At 41.4% G+C, this 19,085-nt stretch overlaps 1 protein-coding gene across 1 annotated transcript; it reads right to left on the bottom strand.

The window, feature by feature from the left end:
• Positions 1–3,116: 3,116 nt before the first annotated feature.
• CRABP1 (cellular retinoic acid binding protein 1) lies at positions 3,117–16,350 on the bottom strand. Its single transcript, XM_042021828.1, has 4 exons — positions 16,115–16,350; positions 15,465–15,643; positions 12,664–12,777; positions 3,117–3,447 (listed from the first exon to the last, which is right to left on the bottom strand). Exons 1-4 carry the CDS (start codon positions 16,182–16,184, stop codon positions 3,397–3,399), a joined length of 414 nt encoding a protein of 137 aa, XP_041877762.1. The 5' UTR covers positions 16,185–16,350; the 3' UTR covers positions 3,117–3,396.
• Between the last annotated feature and the right edge of the window lie 2,735 nt (positions 16,351–19,085).

Consider the following 19,085-nt stretch of genomic DNA (forward strand, 5'->3'; position numbering starts at 1 on the left):
GGGTTTCCAGCCCAAGTGACAAAGCGTTAGAACATAGCAGCATGAGGGGAAGCTTCTGCTTCCTCACTGATACACATAACTGTGAGCCAGGTTCTGTCCTTGGCTGATTATCTAGAGTTCCAGACAGTGTCTCTTTGACTTGAATCTGGAAGACAATATCTGTGAAATCCCTGGGACCCTTTTCACACATCCACATGCTATCAAATAATCAACAAACCACTTACGTAATCCTAATTTCGTGCTCCATTGTTCTGGCACCTCTGCTGAGAGAAGTCCCTCCCTCCTGTGAGCAGAGAGCAGCCACCTGAAGCTTTCAGGACCCTATTCTGCTAAGCAATGATTTAACCCTCAGACACCATGAGACTTAATTTTTGTGGATGCAAACTACAGTAATTCTACTCTGCTTCCACCACCTCATCTGGAGGAGGGGGTAGGTGTGAATTCATGACTTTTTACACAAAAAGTCGATAAAACGGTCTCTGTTGGCCACCACAGCATTATTCAACTTCCACGTTCCCAAAGGATCTTAATATCAGCAATGAAAAGAAAAGGCAGGAGACAATTGCAAGGCTTTTGGCCAGTAAATTCACTCCAAATCCTTGAGTGCCTAGGTTTGAAGGCTTTTAAATCCAAGAGGACTCACAAAATGCAATTTGGCCTTTGCACTTTCAACAATGAGCCATGAAACTAACACCCTGGACCAGTTCTAGTCTCTGTTCATAGGAATTTACCCATGCACCAGTAACTTTATTATAACTTCACAAATGTCAATCAAGTGGTGAAGCTTCCACACTGAAATTATTAAAGAAAAGAACTTCTGTCATGCCAGACTGCAAATGAAGCATTGGGGAACAGCTTCAAGCCTGGAAGAAGAAAGTTCCCACTTATTCAGGGTAGCTCATATCTCCAGAGCCTGTTTTTAATCATAACTCCTACAAGCTCGTTACATAGCTCATGCTTTACTACTTGGATAGTAGTTGCCAACTGGATGGAAACCTGACTTGGTATTTTCCAGCTGATGGGAAAGTTTTCTGAAGGGTATTTGCTTGAGCAGCACAACACATTAGCTTGAGCCTTCCTAGAAATGAAACACAGAAGTTGTTGCTTCCATTAAATGCACTCACTCTCTTTAGACAGTGTGAGGTTCATGCCAATACCTTGCTGAACCCTCACAAACTGTGTATCAGGGCTATTTTAGACACAGGTGGAAAAGGTAATTGCTAAGAGTGGCATATTTTCTTGGAATGGCAAAACAGCCCTGCTACTCACTGGCTTTGTCTCTACTACTTGCCTCCTCAACTTGTACCAGCCCCCACATCCACCACGCGCTTCTTGGAGGTGGAGGCAAAGTCTCTGTGGTGTTGATGGGCTCTTGGTGCTCTGGAACCTGACTTGTGCCAACATGCCCTGCAATACAGTGCTATTTACTGCTCAGCCTTGATGTGGCAGGACAGTTTTGTGTGCACCCCTGAGCAGCTTTGAGCTAGCTCAAAGCCTGGCACTTTTTTGTGGAGTCCCTTTGGCACAGCTGATAGCACAAGCAGATCCAGATACTCCTGAAGAGGAACTTGTTTATAACAAAACACCCAACTATTTTAATTTGAATCTTAAAAGATAGAAAATAAATATAGATCCCTGTCATTCCCTCTCATGGTTTCATTCTTACTTCATTCTTCAGCTCTATCTGAACCTCAATGAACTAATTTCGGTCCCTGCTTCAATGTGGGCCAACATGCACTGTATTTGATTGATACCAATAGAACTGAGGTCTCAGAAATAGGATTTGGCTTACAGTTAGAGTGTGGAAGAACCCTCTTTTCAGCTGCAATATGGTATCTTGAGTGCTGATGGCAGAGAGAGCAAGCATGACCTGTCAGAGCAGAGGAGACAGAAAACATTGTATGTTTCTCTCCTCTTGTGCTTCTGTAGCCACACTGCAATAAATAGAACAGCTGGCTGATTTCTCCATGGCAGTTTGACAATCCTGTCAAAGGGGATTTCTCTGCATAGCTGTGTGAGGGCTGAAGAGACAGAGTAATTTGTCATGGATGTCCCAAGACGAGTAAGTTTTGGTCCTATTTTCCTGTTCTGAATAGTGAGCACAATCCAGTGAACAGGGCATATATTCTGCTAACACTGAACCTCTTAAAAATCTTATATGATTGTGTGACATGAAGCAGAAAAATTATTCTTGCAAAGATAAAAGCTGGTCACATAAGCTTGTGTATTGCACTAAAATAAGTAGTGCTTCTAGTCTCAATCTCCAGATACTTCGAAGGCTGAAGAACTGAAGACTATCTGGTTCATTAGTGGAATGTCTGTTCAGCTTGATTCTAATACTTGATAGTGCTGGGGCCAGAACTCTGAGCCAGAATAAATACATTAAACTTGGTGTTTCTTTCATTCTTGAACTATGGCCCTGGTTTGTGAAACACTTAGTTGCTCAAAGAATGAAACGTTGAATCACCAAAAGTGAGAGTTGTAACATGGAGGGGGAGTGAAGCCTCTTTGTCACCGGTGAGAAAGTAGAAGAAAAGCAGCATACCTCAGCTATATTTTTTTATGGCCAAAACAAGTAAAGTCTGTCAGATTCTTCTGGCTCTCTGATCATGCCTGAGGGTGCTTGGATGTGATGACAAAAAGTATTAATCATGATCACAATGTTATTTGTCCTGTAGTTACAGCTGGGTTTTGTACTTGGATAATGCATGTCTCAACAGGGAAGTTTGGGCATTCTTCAGAGACGCTGCAGGAAAGAGGAGAAAGATCTCGTCTTGTCATATCTGGTTCAGCTGAATCACAGTCCCAGCAATCACAGGATACACAAATTTTTCCTCAACAGGGAGGAAGAGAGGACAAGAGAGGGGAGAAAGGAGGAGAGAAGACAGAAAGAAGGAAAGAAGCAGAGCTCTGGGTTCGAGAGAACAGCTCTGTGAAAGGCCTTGCCATCCACTTGCTCTCCATCCCTTTGTGTTGCCCTAGGAGGTGTTCCCTGACAGCACAGGACCTGCCAATGGCAGGGAAACTACACACTGACTTCAGCAGAGGGTAAAAAGTGTTTCAGTCCTAACCAAAGCACTGCTGGGTTTTCAATTAAAAACACCCCCAAACGGCTGTGAGTTATGCCCAATAAGTTTAATAACTGAGGAGAACATAGCAAGTGACAACTACAAAATACAAAGCAGACATGAAAATTGATGGCATAAAAAAGTGGAAAGGAATAGTGTCTGAAATGAAAAATGAAAGCAAAATACACTTAACAGAGGATCTGGGTTCAGATATAACACACACAGTCACATACAACACCGCGTTAGTAACAGCACACACAGATACTCGTTATACTGGGGGTTTTCACAGTTCTCCGCTTCATCCCAGATGACAAGTAAATCGATGTTTTTACTCTCTTACATAAATTCTTGTGCACACAACATCATCAGCACCAAAGGTCTGGAAAAGAAATAAAAATCAATCAGAAGAGGTAGAACCAGCAAACATTTAACACCACTTCAAAGTGTTATTTTTACTAAAGTAATTGGTTCTACAGCAGAAATATTTTTTCTTCTGTCTTTTGACAGATGAGAGTAAAGAAAGAAGACATTTAGAAAGAGGACTGCAATGTAAATGACCTGTTTCTCAAGGCAGGATGGATTTTGTCAGAATGATAAATGATGCATAGATTCTCTTTTTCTGTAGTTTCTTGGCATGAATTGATAAATAAACATGAGAAAAGAAAGTGAATTTGGAATGTACTGTTGTTATATTTAGAAAGAGTCGCAGCACTTTGAACTAGAAATGCTGAGGGTGGAATTCTGATGGCATGTTCCAAAGGTATTCTTTGATATTTGCAGATATAAATCCAAGCAGGCAAATGAAGTCAGTGGAGGAAAGAGGAAGACCAGGAGAATGTATGCCTATAAACAAAATGCTGCTGCAAGCTGCTGACACCCCATGCTGGCATACCAAATCCTCTCTTCTGGGCTGGGCTGTGAGCAGTGTCAATGACAACCTTCCTTCAGGACACTGTGACCTTAACCAGTGAGTTTGTTAACGATGATAAGGATCTGTAATGCCGTACAGATTATCAGGACATGTAGGCAGGACAATGGTTGTGGCAGCTGTCTGAGAAAGCCAAAGGGTTTGCATGTAATTTCAGGTCTGGCAGGCTAAAATTTAAGCAATTAAACAGGAAGGAAACAATGGGGGCAAGAGTGAGGAAATAGAGACTGCAAAAAACTTCATGTTCAGCTATCCCGACAGACGGTTTTGCGCTCAGCACTAACAAGCTCTGAGGTGGGATGTCTGGTTGTGGTCACTGCCAAGGTCTCACTGAAAAGCACACATTAAGAGCTACCCCAGTGTGTTATGAAAATTCAGCTGGGCTATTTGTTTTAATGCTTTCTACACCTGTTTTGGCCGACACTTTGGAAGGACTTGGCTTTAAAACTGACTGGCTTAAATTTTGGATATACAGACTTTGGTTTTATGCATATCAATATCACATCAGTGCTTAATACATATTTTTAGCTTATACATTAATACATCTGAAAATTAACATTAAAGGACGTGGATAGTTCTCTACTGTCCATAGCACCAGCTGTAAATACCCTTATTATGGCTTCCTTCAACATTTCCAAAGTATCCACAAAGGCAAAATTATGTCAGCAGGAGCTTTGCCAGAGAAAGGAAGTAAGAGTCAAGACATCCAGGGCTCAAGGTTGTCTGTGGAGACTGTAAGGTCCCTGCGAGAGTGATTGTCTTTCACATTCAGGCACTGCTAAGCACAGTGAGGTTTGGGTCCCCTGTTGCTATTTCAGCACAAATCATAAACAGTAGTAAAACAGTCCCTGTATAGTGTTCTTCCAGAGCTGGCACAGCCCCAGTCTGACAGTTGGAGCTGCACAGCCATGCAGCCACATCTTGTGATGTGAGTGGGTGCCACATCAGCCAATTCTAATGAGAAAGACTGCAGCAGCTGTTTGCCAAAACTCATGCAACCTCCCTGATAAATTTAGGCAAATTGAGAGAGAAACTCCTTCCCCTAAAGCTGTGCAACAGCAGTTATTCTCAAAACAGATGAGCAGTTGTATTGAGAAGGAACACTACAGGGAAGAATAGATTGAAATAGATGTGATTCATACTTCAAGGGAGCCACTGTAGATCTGAACGTCTAAAATTGCTGTGTCCAGTTCTAAGACAGTGCTCCTGGGCAGAGCTTGCTCCTAAGACATCAGTGTAGTCTGACTGGCAGCTTCCTTGGAAGATTCATAGGTGGGAGTGTGGAAATAAAGATAAAAATTTGTGGAGGAAGAAAAAAGACATAGGACTTTCTGGGAAAGCTCAGTAGTATGGGTGAGTACCAGCACCGGAGACTGACCGCTGTGCACTCAGAGAGTCACAGCTCAGCCTGCTTGTGACACAGGTCACAGGCTCCTCATTTTGTACTTCCAACATCCAGCTCCAGATAGACTTCTGGACTTTTGAAAATTTCAGGCAAAGGACTGCATTCAAGTTACTCTAGACAAAAATCAAGTGCAGAAAACATGGACATAGTCAGGGAACCCAAAAAAAAAAAACCCAAAACAAAACAAAAAATCAATTGCTACACACAAGGACTCTGCAACACACCAGTCCCACAGTCTGGAAAACCACTATAATTTAACACAATAATGTCTTTAAATCTAGATTGTAAAGAGATAGAAATCATGCAAAGCACAATTACAGTTATTCTGGAGCACCATGTAACCACTGGGCACTTCTCAAACAACCAAGACATCCTTTCCTTGAAGACCCAGCTTAGGTTATGTGGCCTCTGACCTGTTTCAGGAATAAGCTGCATTTTTTAGCACTTAGATTTCATACCTTATACACATTCAGATGATTAACAATATAATTGAAGCACATAAATAGAGAGCTTTATTGTCACAGTTATGCACATGACTTACACAAAAGGTGTTTCCCTATCTTATTGCAACTTACTATCATTGTTGATAAAACTCCAGTCAGTGTTGCTAAAGAAAGCAAAGAGGAACATGTTCAAACTTGTTGCATTCTTTTTCTTGTGGTAACTCACAGAAATGTCTAATGTACAGCTGGGCCCAGGGTCAGGAGAGGATCCAAGTTAAAAGGCTGTTATTCCCCTCTCCTTCACACTTAAATCCTTGTATTCGCTGGTAGGATAAAGCAGTTTAGCATCTATGGTTCTAATTCTAGACTCAAAAGAAGTGATAGTTCCTGTTACAATAAGCAGACTTTAAAGATTTCCATGACCCAAAGCAGTCAAACTTCCAAATGAAAGACGGTGGGCAAACCTGGCTATTTGGTGGTGAAGTTCCATCAGAGCAACTAAAAAAAAGAGCAATGCTACCAAACTGTAATTCAGATGTAATGAGAAGATGCAGGATTTTCAAACACCACCTTCTCATCAGCTTGGCAAGGTTCCACTTATCTGACAAAATGTTACAAGGCAAGGCTGCTATCTAAATCTAAAATAGGATTTTAAATGTGCAATGACTGCAAATTACAGAATTGTTGTCTTCACTTAGCTTGTCACAATCTGTAGCTAAGAGTCCAAAAGCACACTGCAAACAAAGCCCTGTGCAGGGGGATAATCCAATAAAATGACCTCTCTCAGTTCACTCAAAATCTGATGACCACTGACATCATGAGAGATTAAAAGAGAATTACAGGGCAGTAATATATTCCTGTAGAAGCAAATCTGCTTTTTGAAGGTCTTCTTTATAAACATTTGCTGAGGAGCCTTTGTGGTAAGTGGAGCACACAGTATAATTAAGAAGAGTGTCTTTGAAACAATCACCTGGAAAAGATCACTTCTGTCAGTGTGTGCAAAAATCCCTTTATCTGCTCATGACTGTTCAAAATGCAGAGGCAACTTACAAAAGGAAGACAGAATCCATCAGCAAACTGATGGAGAGAAGAAGGTATTACTTAAATGAATCCTCAGAAAAGGCTTTGTCCATGAGCAAACTTCCATGTTATCTAGAATAAAGCTATAAATCTTCACAACAAAGACATGTTGCCTATTTCCATTCTCCTCCTGACTCCCATAATATTTTAGGAAAGAGGTTGATCCTTATGAGGCCATAGTCACTGAACGTGCAGCCCCCACTTTATAATAGCAAATAACCCAATACACAACCTCACTTTCCTCAGGATATCAATTGACAGGACCATGCAAAATTAGGTTATTTCTCAAGGAGCCTAAATGTCAGTATTTGTGGTTGAGCACTGCTGTATTATACAGTTTCCTCAAAGTCATGCAGCAAATGAATGACAGAGATCTGAGACAATGGTATCTCCCAGTTATAGTTGAAAGCCAGTGCACAGAGGACATCTAAGATACAAGTGATATTACAAAAGGCTATGTTCAGGATTGGGTGCAGCCAAAATGCAAATGGCTTTGGCTTCTTTCTCTGTTTGGGATGTAATCCAGACTAGGCTGTAGTAGTGAGCAAGGGCTGTAGATCCCTAAGCCCCCTTGTAAATCCGCTCATGGCAAAGAATAAATTAAAGCATTAGGCCCATGCAACACACACACATACATTATTACAGGCTCCTGAACTTCTATCAAGGCTGCTCTAATGATGATAGCGCAACCCCCTCATTCTGAGCTTGATATGAGTAGACCCTCCTTTTGATAACTGATTTAATATAAGACCACTCTCCAAAAGTTAAAGAGAAGTTAAACACTTAGGTAGTTTAACACTGTTCAATAAAAGGCTTAGGCACGTAGGCGCATCACACATTTCAGCATTCCACTGCAAAATCTCTTTCCAAATCTGCATTGACCCTTCTCATCTACTATGTTTAATTTTAGGAGTCAGCAAAATCATTTAAAAAATGTTCACTCGCTCATCTAGGCACCATAGTTCACCAGTTTTAATCAACTACAGCATGATTTTTCTGAGGAGGGAATGAAGAATAGAAACCATGCTTGAACCCTCACCAATGTTCTGATCTTTGACCCTTGCTACGATTGATTCTGAGAACCCCTGTGTGATACATGAACTGTGTAAAATGTGGTCAGAGGCTGTTTTTAAAGCCCCTCTTTAGTAATCATCCACATTAACGTTTGTGTGTTATAGATTAAACTTAAATCTATAGAGGCATGAGCAGTCGTGAAAGCAGCAATGTGCCCAAAGTTTGCATATAAATGTGTCTCATTTGAATAGCCAATATTTGTAAGCAGCATTCTTTAACTTTGCAAAGAGCAGACCTTTTGTTCTTTTGACTTACATAAGTGACTGATAGCTCATTAATGTCCCTGACAAAAACACACAGCAACAACAAAAACATTATGAGTAGAATAAAGGGAAGAAAAGCCACTTAATGCCAGATCATAATTTCCAGACAAGCAAAGGAAATTCATATTTTTGTGTTATATTCTGATCTTGATTGCTCAAATGCTAACCCAAGTATAGTTATGAATGTAGAGTTGTAAATATAGATATTCTGACTCTCTGTATGCATTACAATCCTAAAGTACAATATAAAGATACAGTCAAGACAAATAAATGTGGACTTTAGTGGGGAACTACCCTTTCCACCCTCTCTTGCTTGCACATTCCATGTAATTTTCATCTACATTGTTCAGTAATTCTAAAAATGCAGCACTCAAATCCCAGCAAGTGCATCAGATGAGATTAAACAGCTCTGATGAAAGAAGTTCCAATGCTCTAGTTTTAGATCAAAGATCTAGTTTTCAGACCATCTTTTTTCCAAAGCAGAACTTGATCCTCCTTCCCTTCCTTAGCTGAAAGAACTCTTTTTCTAACAGGATTTAGACCTACATCTGTCATTGTATGAGCCAAATATTTATTTACTAATAAGAGCAATTTCATTCTCCATGCTGCAAGGAGCTAAGGAGAACTGAAGGCAACTGAAGGTAAAGAAAACCTTTGGTAACTAAATAGTGTGTTCTCAGCATCTGTGTACCAGAGGACATGATTGGAAGACCATCATTTTACTCCAAGGAAATATCTTTGAAGAACATAAGGAATTCTTCTGCCAGGATGCAAGAAAGATTGATAATTAAACAGTAATATGGTTTCTATTTTAGCTCTGTGGTAGTCATGGCAATTAAACACTGATTTTTTTTTATTATATGGCATAATAAATGCATTTTATTTAATATGCTGTGTTGGAGAGAAAAATATATCCTTACACTAGGAAAATATCATAAACAAATGGGTCCCCGAAGTAATGCAGCATATTAGATCAAAATTATGTGGCAAAGCTCCAACATTTATGCAGCCAGTACTAACAGAGTAAAATTAATTCCTTACCCCCTGCCTGTTACCCCAAGCCTTTCTTCAATTCATGCCTCAGTCTAACACAGTTTAGATTCTTTCTTGCAACTTCTTTCAAACAGGGTATGACTTTTCTTGATTTCTTCTGCAAATGCTTGTAATAGCAAATAAGGAGTCTCAAGACTTCTTGAAAGATCTTTGGATAGAGAAACAGAAGCAGAGCCTTACTGAAGCACATCAGAGAGAGCAAAGGAACAGAAAACATTTCTTAGGTAGGTAGGGAGATTTGAGAAGTGTGAAGATGGGAATTTTGAAATATTTGAAGCAATATGGGCAGCAAAACTGAATGAGAATGAATTTCAGGTCCTAAAGATCCCTAAGAAAGCTCTGAGGGTGGAAGAAGAAAGAAAGGAGAAGATAAACATCTCTTTTTCTTTTCTTCATTGTGATCTTGGTTTTGAAGAAGTAAGATGTAAGTGGGGGTTTGCACACTCAGATCCAAGGAAATTTGCCAAGCATAAAATAAAATAATCTAAGTTGAATCTTTGTTCACTGGAGTGATGAAAAACTCAAACACAGTGGAGAGGCAAGAGATCAAAAGAGTCTTCTCACTAAGGGATCTTATTCCTACCTTGTTCCCTTTTATAGCTGCTGAGCACACCTCAGCCAATCCCTTCAAATAGTTTAGCTTCTAAAGACCACTTGTCTGCAGGAATGTTCCAGGGCTTTAAAATTAGGGACCACAGACAAGAAAATGTAGCTTATCCCCTTCTGTCTCTCTCCAAACTGTAGAACCTTTCGTTGCCTCCCAGAAGGGTTAATTTTGGCCATATCAGCTTCTACAAAGGACCAGAGATCTCACACCACCATTACTCCCAGAAATACCTCATTGCTGAGATTTTGGCTGTCAGATAGTGAACCCATGTATTTCAAAGATCTGTACATTCAGTCTCATCAAATGTCATGGTGGCTTGAAAATACTTGTCCTGAGGACCAGCTATTGTCATAATACTTAATAAAGCAAAAGAGGCCACTATGCTCAAAAAAAGAGGTAGGAGAATGAAACTGTATATCATATTGAATAGTAAAAAACCCAGAGAGAATGATCCCAATGGATCACTCAGAAACAAATACCATATTTTCATAATGGCCACAGTAAAATCACACATTGCAACCAATGAATGTAATTCCAGCTTGCCAGAGACGGGAAGGGGATCAGTGTGGGGAAATGGAAACCAGAAGAGAATTAACAAGGCCTTTGCATATAAGTCAGGATCATTTGAGATAAGAGTAGGGAGATGAGATCATTGTAACATCAGGTGCTGGATTGCTAGCAAAACAGTACATGCCATGCTGGTTTTCTTAGTTTAGGAGGAAAATTGATAAATTGGACAGGGTTAAAAAAGCACTCAAATAATGGTTCAGTGAAAGCTTTCTTTACATTGAAAGGCTCAAGGTCTTCCAGTGGTTTAGCTTAACAACCAGAAAGTTCTTCTAAGAGGTGGCTTGATCAGTGGTGTTAAGAGAAGTATTTGCAATAACAAATTTTAGACATATTATTTAGGTTCTTTTATACACAATATGTAATGACTGGAAGTCGAATCTACACATACAATTAAAAGTAATGTGTGTATTTTAATGGCAAGGAAATTAACCACTAAATCGACTTACCAAAAGTTCTGAGTTCCTACAAATGGAAATATTTTAATAAGAAGCGAGTTGTTCTAATTTATATCCTAATTGGAAAAATAATTAATCCAGAAAAGTTCAACAGATTGTATTAAACAAGAAAAAAGGTTAGATGGCTTTAAATCTTTGAATCACTCTGGTTTCTTATCCAGCTTCATTATTCTTCCCCAGCAGGGCAAGTTCACATTGCTGCTTGCAGGAGGCAATTGTATTATGAGCAGCTTTCTTGCTTTGCTCGGAGCAGTGCACTTTATTTAACAGCTGCCTCATTAGCTTGTTGCTTAAATAATAAACTACAGAAATGTATTGTTAGAAAGCTGGAAAAGTTATAGTTGAGAATACATTTTGTACACTGCATTACATATAAAGATCCAAAGCATAGATCAAAGTACTTTGCCTCCTATAGTTTTGTGATAATATAAAGAATTCCAGTGGTTGAGTCAAAAGAAATTATGCAGCAGTGGAGTATTCATTCATTAGAAACCAGTGTGATTTCACTAACAGCATACATGTCCTCATAAGGGGTGGGTGAACAGTTCCAAGATGTCTGGAATAACATTAACACTTTAAAAGCTTTTTGTTTATACTTGGTTAGGTTTGGGTCCTGTTTCTGTTTCAGATGCAATCTTAAAAACAGAACTCCATCTGCTTTAGAGAAACACTGGGGACACTGTTAGATTTTTAAAGTGCAGAGGTTTAGTTAGTGTGACAGTTCGAAATAAAACCTCCCTGCTTTGATGTTTTCTTACCCACCACTCCAGGAGCCTGTCTTCCATGCCCAAACTGATGAGGCATAACAGTCTAATCAACTATTTATCCGGAATTCACTAGTAAGAACATGTGCAATGAAATGACTCTGAACTTGAGCTGAACTGTGCTACTGCGTCTTTACTCAGGTCTGGATACTGGTAAATTAATGTGGAGTGACTACTGAGGAAAGATTCAGTGAAGAGAACTCTAACAGAAGTAAATACAATCTAAATAAATAAGCTGTGCATGACTGATGGCGGGCACGGCGAGGCAGTTGCAGAGGTGCTGCTCAGAATGCCCACAGTTACCCTGCTGCCAGCTGGAAGGTCACACACAACTGGGGGGATGTTGGCTGACAGCAAATGTGCAAATCTCTGTATTTCTAAGAAACTCATGAAGACAATTCTGAATCTGACTCGGAGATGATCAGGGAATTGGGGAAGGTGGCAGAGATAGGGGAGGAAATTACATCTTTTTCATAAACAGGAGAGATTAAAGCATATCTTTTAGGAGAGATTAATGCATATCTTTCCTGCTATATACCATGTGACCATGGATAAGAAACAATATTATGCACATTCCTAAAAAACAAGATTCTCCAGAAATGAGATGCCTTAATCTCACTTTCACCAGAGAAAATCTGCAATAAATCAAGCAAATTCTTTCATGATGTTGTGAATTTCCAGAGTAGAAGTGGCCCATTTGTGATTATTCTACCATACACGTATGGTAAAAGTTTTAACAATCAAATGCAAGTCAGAATGTGCATACATCTCCATTTATTCTTAAAATAATAACAAGAATGGAAAAAAGCAATGTATTAAATGTAAGGTAGAGGATTATGAAAATGGTAGTCTTCCAGATGAATTTAAGTAAGGAAAAATAATAACTCATGCTACATGGTAACAAAGAAACCTGTTAATATGGTGCATGTATTGAGTGGGTTCAAAGTTCTTACCAAAATCAGCTCATCATTAGCTAGTTCTCGAGTCCAGTATGTTTTGGGACCATCTCCCTCAATAAGAGTTTGTTTGCAATAGATCTTGTTTTCATTCTCCCAAGTGGCCAAACTCTGCAGGCAAGAAAACCATTAGGAAATACATTAATTATAGTCCCCAGCAGCATGAGACAGAGACAACAATGAGCAATAGTGAGAATAATTGCTCCACTACAGGAGCAACACAGGGATAGATAAAGGCAAAGGAAAAAAGTCATCAATGGAAAGTGGTGAAATAAAAATTAAGGTGTGATGGGGCATTTTGGAAAGAGGTATATATTAATAACAAAGTAATTGCAAATGTTTTAGTCTCCATCAAATGCTTGATGTTGAAGAGTGTAATTTAGGAACATGCTAATGTAGTGCTTACATTCCCAAGCATCTTTGTACACATATGATTTGTTCTGACATGTTATTTATCACTACAAAGTCCCCTTAGAGTAAGAGCATAAACAATTCTATATATCATGTTGTGGTCATAAATAATGCAGTATTTGTCACTTACAATCTTTCCTGCTCTATGGCACCATGCCAAGTTAACTGTGTATTAAACATATTGAGCTAACAAACTAGAATAAATCACAGCCAAATTAAAGAAATGTTGTCAGAATTCAAGTGTTTGTGGCATTACTTTTTAAAGGTTGTGAGTCTGGAAATTGAAATACCCTTGGACATTTTTCAAAGTGTTTGAATAATGAATATGAAACCACTGAAAAGTAAAAGAACCCAAAACTACAGGATTTTGTTTAACTTTCACAAACAGGCAAGCCCTGACTCTGTTGCTTTTCACTCTAGCACTGAACTATTACTCCACAGTGCAATGGAACAGCTGTGCAGAAGGATGCCCTGTAATGAATGTTCAAGTAATTGCTTTATAATGACACAAGGGAGACATTTATTAGTCTGTGATTATATACATATACATATACATATACATATACATATACATATACATATGCATGCATGTGTATGCATATGTATGTCTAAATTCAAGTTAACACTTCCCAGACTTTCCAAGGGAAAAAACCCCTTTACTTTGATTTAAAATTAGCTGTTTACTTTTAAAATATTTTTCAAAACAATAGATAAGCCAACAAGCCAGCTCAAATGGCAGTTGTAGAAGCTGTGTCTTGAAGTACAACGACATATGATTCCATCTTTGTCTGCATGAACAACGGATCAAATTAGTTGGCAGTACAAAACCCTCCACCCCATAAAGTATATCAAAATCTATCACCAGTCAGCAGTTTTGCCAGATACTGAAAATTACATTCTGGAGTATTATTTTATTATCTGTCAGTTTCTGCTCTGTGGCCACATCTTGGTTATATACACACAGCAGTACAACTTATTCCTGAGAGTGGACTATAAATAATTTCACAACATATGGAAAAAATTTACTACTTCACAAAACCCATTTCTTTCAGGTTTTTCCAACTTTCATAGCTTACAGCCATAATTATTGTTTTTCCATCTGCAGCAATAAATCCTTCTCTAGAAAGCGGGTCACATTTATTGTATATGCATTATGTATGAAGACACTACAGTACTACTTTTGCAGAACAGGATAAATTAACAAAGCCAGCAGCATTTCCTGAACAAACTGTTAAATATATGATAACTCATCCTAGAGAGCAAGTGGATGTTCTAAATATTCACTGACTCCCAGAATCTGCTTCCTTTTACATAAATTTATGTTGACAGCAATTGCACTGAAGACAGTAAGTTCTGAATTTTTAGTGATGCAAACAGTCTCAAAAGCTGACCCAAGAATTAGGAGAGATTATATTTTGGAAAGTAGATTATTTCATCAGCATTGGATACTTTTAAAACGTGATCCTCATTTGAGACTACATTCTGATACTCTTTCTTTGTACTTCTTTTATTAGAATTTTATATATACTCATATGTTTTTAAAATAAGCGTGAGAGTAATGTGCTCAAAGAAAGCATAACTAACCCATGCCTTCAATAATGCTTTTCAAAAGGCAGCTATGACCACAGCCCAGTTCCCCAAACCTCAGATCCCACATATCTACACCAGCAAGAACCTGGTGTCAGAGGCTGCCGAGTTACATCCCCCTCCATGGCCACAGAAGTGGTTACAAAGGTAGAGGAGCAGGGTCTCACATGCAGAATCAAGCCCAAAACACTCCAGTGAATGCCCTCTAATGCACTTCTGCTCAAGGAGATGGTATAATACCAGCTGAAAGCCTGCCTTATACTGTTAAAGAGCTATCTGATCAGTGAACTGGACTCATGCACTTGCAAGGGTGTGAAAGAGGATTTCAGCCCCAAGCTGCCAACTGTCTGTGGTCCTGCTTGAGAACTCATCTGATTCAATCTAGGACAAAAGCTATGTCAGGTTTGTGCACTAAATCCTGACTCTTGAGGTCTCTCTCGCTCCACCATTTCCCGTGTTTCTGTCAGGGACAGAGGCTGGGGAGAGTTTTCACTGCAGCTGAGGTCTTCAGGGGAGAGAAAAGCAAAAAGAGCAGAACTAAACCCTGCCAAGCTGGCAACCAGGTATTTGAACTCCGCCTTTGGGACCTGTCATGTGCTGTTGCCTTCGGATTTCAGTTTTATCCCGCAAGAGGGACAAGAAAAGTGGTGACCATCAAGAACCCCCTTCTTCTGGCAAGAAGAGGGTGGAGGGCAGCAATGCCACTGTCTGGGGACACGAGCAGCAGATGTGTCTGTCCAGTCTAAAAAGAACTTGGTCACGCACACACACACACACACACGCCCCAGCTCTCCTCCTACCCTGCACTTTCGTCCATCCACCGTCTCCTCCTCAAAGCTCTCCCCGATTTTGAAGTTGATCTCAGTGGTACGGACAGTGGTGGAAGTTTTGATGTAGAACTGGTCCCCGTCCTGGCGGATCTCCACATGGGGTTTGGAGGCAGCTGCCACCGCCACTTTCCTGAGCATGGCATTGACACCTGGGCGAAGCGGGGAGGAAACAGAGCTTGAAGTCGCCAGAGGTACCCTGGGCTGACCTCGTCCAGCATCACGCAGATCGGGGAGCGGGGCGAGAGGCCGGGGCACCGCGCGTAGCCCTACTGCACAGCTGCGGCGCTCGGGAGCTGCGGCGCTCCGGCAGGCTCCGCACGGCCGGCACACGCGGGCTCTCTCAGAGATCCCCGCGGGAGAGCGCCGGGCCAGCCGCAGCCCGGCTCCCCGGAGCAGGACTGCCGGCGCTCGCAGGTGAGGCGGGGACCGTGCCGTGCCTTGACCGCCCCTCCCCGGTTACGGCTCTCAGCCATCGCCCGCACCGGCAGGAGCTTCTCCTGCCCGCGGCTGACGCACGGAGCTCTCCCGGGAGACACCGGGCACCGGAGCGCGGCTGCAGCTGCCACTCCGTGTCCCCTCCCGCGGGACACAGCCCGTTGCCCGGCTCCCCCGCGCCTCACCCAGCGCCTTGAGTAGCTCGTCGAAATTCTCGCTGCTCCTCATCTTCCAAGTGCCGGCGAAGTTGGGCATGGCGAGGCGGGCGCTGCGGAGGGCGGCGGGGACGCGGCGCTGCTGCTCGCTCTCCGGCTCAGGCACCTTGTGAGTGGGGCGGACCGCGGCGGCAGCGCCAGGGAGAGCGGGGCACACCCACCCGGCCCCCCACCCCTTCCCCCGGGCCAGCACCACGCCGCTAGACAGCCGGCCCCCTCCCAGTCATGGCCATCCATCCATCCATCCATCCTGCCCTCTCCATCTATCACTTCTTGCCACCTGCCTTGCAGCCTCCACAGCTGCCTTCTGGGGCTGCCCAAGAATGAGAGCCCGATTGTCACTTGTCCCACAAATGAGGCAGACAGTGAGGACTTGATGAAAAGCCCCAGAGGCAGGCAGAGAAGGCAGAGGGCAATCCAACCAGACGCACTCTCTCCAGGCTCACTCCGCGTTGATCCCACCACGGCAGGGCCGAGGCACAGCAGCCCATTACAGCTCAGCCCCGGTCTCCTCGCAGGCACGGCTCTCCCAGCTGCCAACCTACCCCCAACACGGCTCACTGGGACAGCTAGCAGGTCTAAGGGGTGCCAGGGAGCACAGCCCTTTCTGGGATAGGGAACTGTTGTGAGGAAGTTGTCACTGCCCCTGAGCCGAGTCTCCCCTTTGAGAAGGGTGAAGGACAAAGGGATGCACGATGCCTACAGCATTCGCCGGCCACAGCCACGCATTCCCTCAGTGCTCTGTGGCACTGTTGGCAGCAGGAGGATGTAGGTGCAGAACTGGCATCAGAAAGAGCAGTGCCAATGGCGGTCACAAGCTTTTATGGAGAAACACAGAAAGCTATTTCACACTCACTTAAATTAACACCAGTGTGCTAAAGATTTGAGTGCTGTTCTGAGCCTCTCATAATTTCCTGACCATTTTCATTGTCTTTGCTTTGAATCCCTCAGTTTCAGGTCAAAGATGCCAGATTAAAGTTCCTTATTGCAGCTGATTTATCCACATGATAAAGTGGAACAGAATTTGACAGGTTAAGGTGTATGGAGTTTTTCTGCTGCTGTTGTGCATAAGGAAATACTCAAAACATTCAGAGGCCTGTGATTTCCCACTCAGAACAGAGCCAGATGTACTTTAATTATAGGAAAACCTTTGCTGAGACAACTTCATGGAACATTCGCAACCATTCTTCACTTGTTAGACTCTGTAAAATGAACACATAAGTTACTTGAGGTATGTATAAAATGTGTTTACTCCTAGAAAATGAATAGAACTGGGAGTTACTTTAGTATGTTAGGCAGGATTCTATTTATGCTGAAATTTGCTCTCATTTTTTATTCCAGGAAGAATTTCACCTGAGTAAGAACCATAGAGCAGAACCAAGTACTTGTCTGTTGATTGTCACTCTTTTTCTACTGATTTTTGTTTCTGCCTTTTCAGAACACCCTGGAGACCTGGCATCATTCTTTAACTGAAATATTTTGATGAAAAATCTGGGGTTTTTTCCAGGAAATGAACATTTCATTGAGGAATATCTGTTTTCAATAATAGGGTTTCTCTAAAAAGAGAAACAGAACAATACAAACCAAAAGCAAAAGCCAGAGCACGAAGCATTCTTCAGTTGTTTTAGTAAATGACTATAAATTAGTCCCCATCTGAAAAACTTTCTTTAAAGATTTCAAATTGCCTCAAAGAAAAACACTTGTGAAAAAAAAGACACACAAATAATTTCCTATTGCAACTAGGTTTAAGACTTTCAAATGTAAGGCTGCAGGCCCAACAAACACATACCAAGTCTGTACATTGCTATGAAACACTGAAGAAAAACCCTGCTCAGTCCCTCAGTTTCAGCTTCCCAACTGCATAACTGAAAACATGCTGCCATGGTCCAGCTTTGCTTCCAGAATCCTGCAGAATGTATATACCTGCAGCCCAGTGGAAGTCCCTAGCTACCTATGACAGAGAGTATGAACAGCATAAACCAGTTGGGAACTCCTATCTCTACCTGAGAAAAGAAACTGACTCAAAAGATTTTAGGGAAGGACAATTTATTCTTTAAAGGACCATTTAAGTTCTTTCGTTTGCTGTCCCACTCATACAAACAAGAACTATTCCAGCAGATGTCACCTGAGAGAGTGTTTCTAAGATGGAGGATGCATGTTCTAGGTGTCGGACTGTGGACATTGACCTATTCCATGAAGACCACAAGGAAACATTCAAAATACCCTTCATCTAGAAAGTGCATCAGGCTGGAAAGAAGTGCCTTCAGACAATAAAGGCTCCATTCTGTAATGGCAGCACATTGAGCTATTTACCCTAAATACAGAGATACTGAATTACATTTTTATTTGTGTTATAATCTTACCTAAAGACCATGAGGCACTGTTCCACCTCTACAATACGGCTTCTAACACAAAAACCCAGTTCACTCTAGAGTGTCTAACTGCCTCTCTGTGTCAAAGTGTACAGATTCACACCTCATTTATATAGAGAGGTGGTTTCCTTCCAGCACTGCATGATACAGATTTAGCAAGTATTTAGAATTAGACCTCAAAGATCAACCCCAGAAGGAGTTGCTCCTCTCTGAGAGCGAGGGTCCACTGCTGCCAGCACAGGCGGGACACAGGCATGTGCATTTCCAGAGCCAGTCTTCCCTCTCACCCGCAGTTCTTCATGTATACACAGTAGTTGAACTGATCAGCAACAGTCATTCCCTCTTACCCTTTGAGTTACGCTTCTTTTTGTATTCTTTCTGCATGCTGCTTCTCTTTTCTCTTAAATAATTTATGTTTTTCCTCTTTTTATAAAAAATAAGCCTTCATGTTTCTCTGGCTTTACTAATTAATTTAAAAGTCATCATGAGCTAAACTCCAAACTCAAAAGCAACCTAACTTCACTCCAACAGTTTAAAAGCAAAACATCTCTAGTATTTAACTCAATTAA

Source organism: Corvus kubaryi, unplaced genomic scaffold (genome assembly GCF_017639235.1).
Source record: "Corvus kubaryi isolate FWS band 111438036 unplaced genomic scaffold, C.kubaryi_AGA036_p1.0 37172, whole genome shotgun sequence".
Taxonomy (NCBI): domain Eukaryota; kingdom Metazoa; phylum Chordata; class Aves; order Passeriformes; family Corvidae; genus Corvus; species Corvus kubaryi.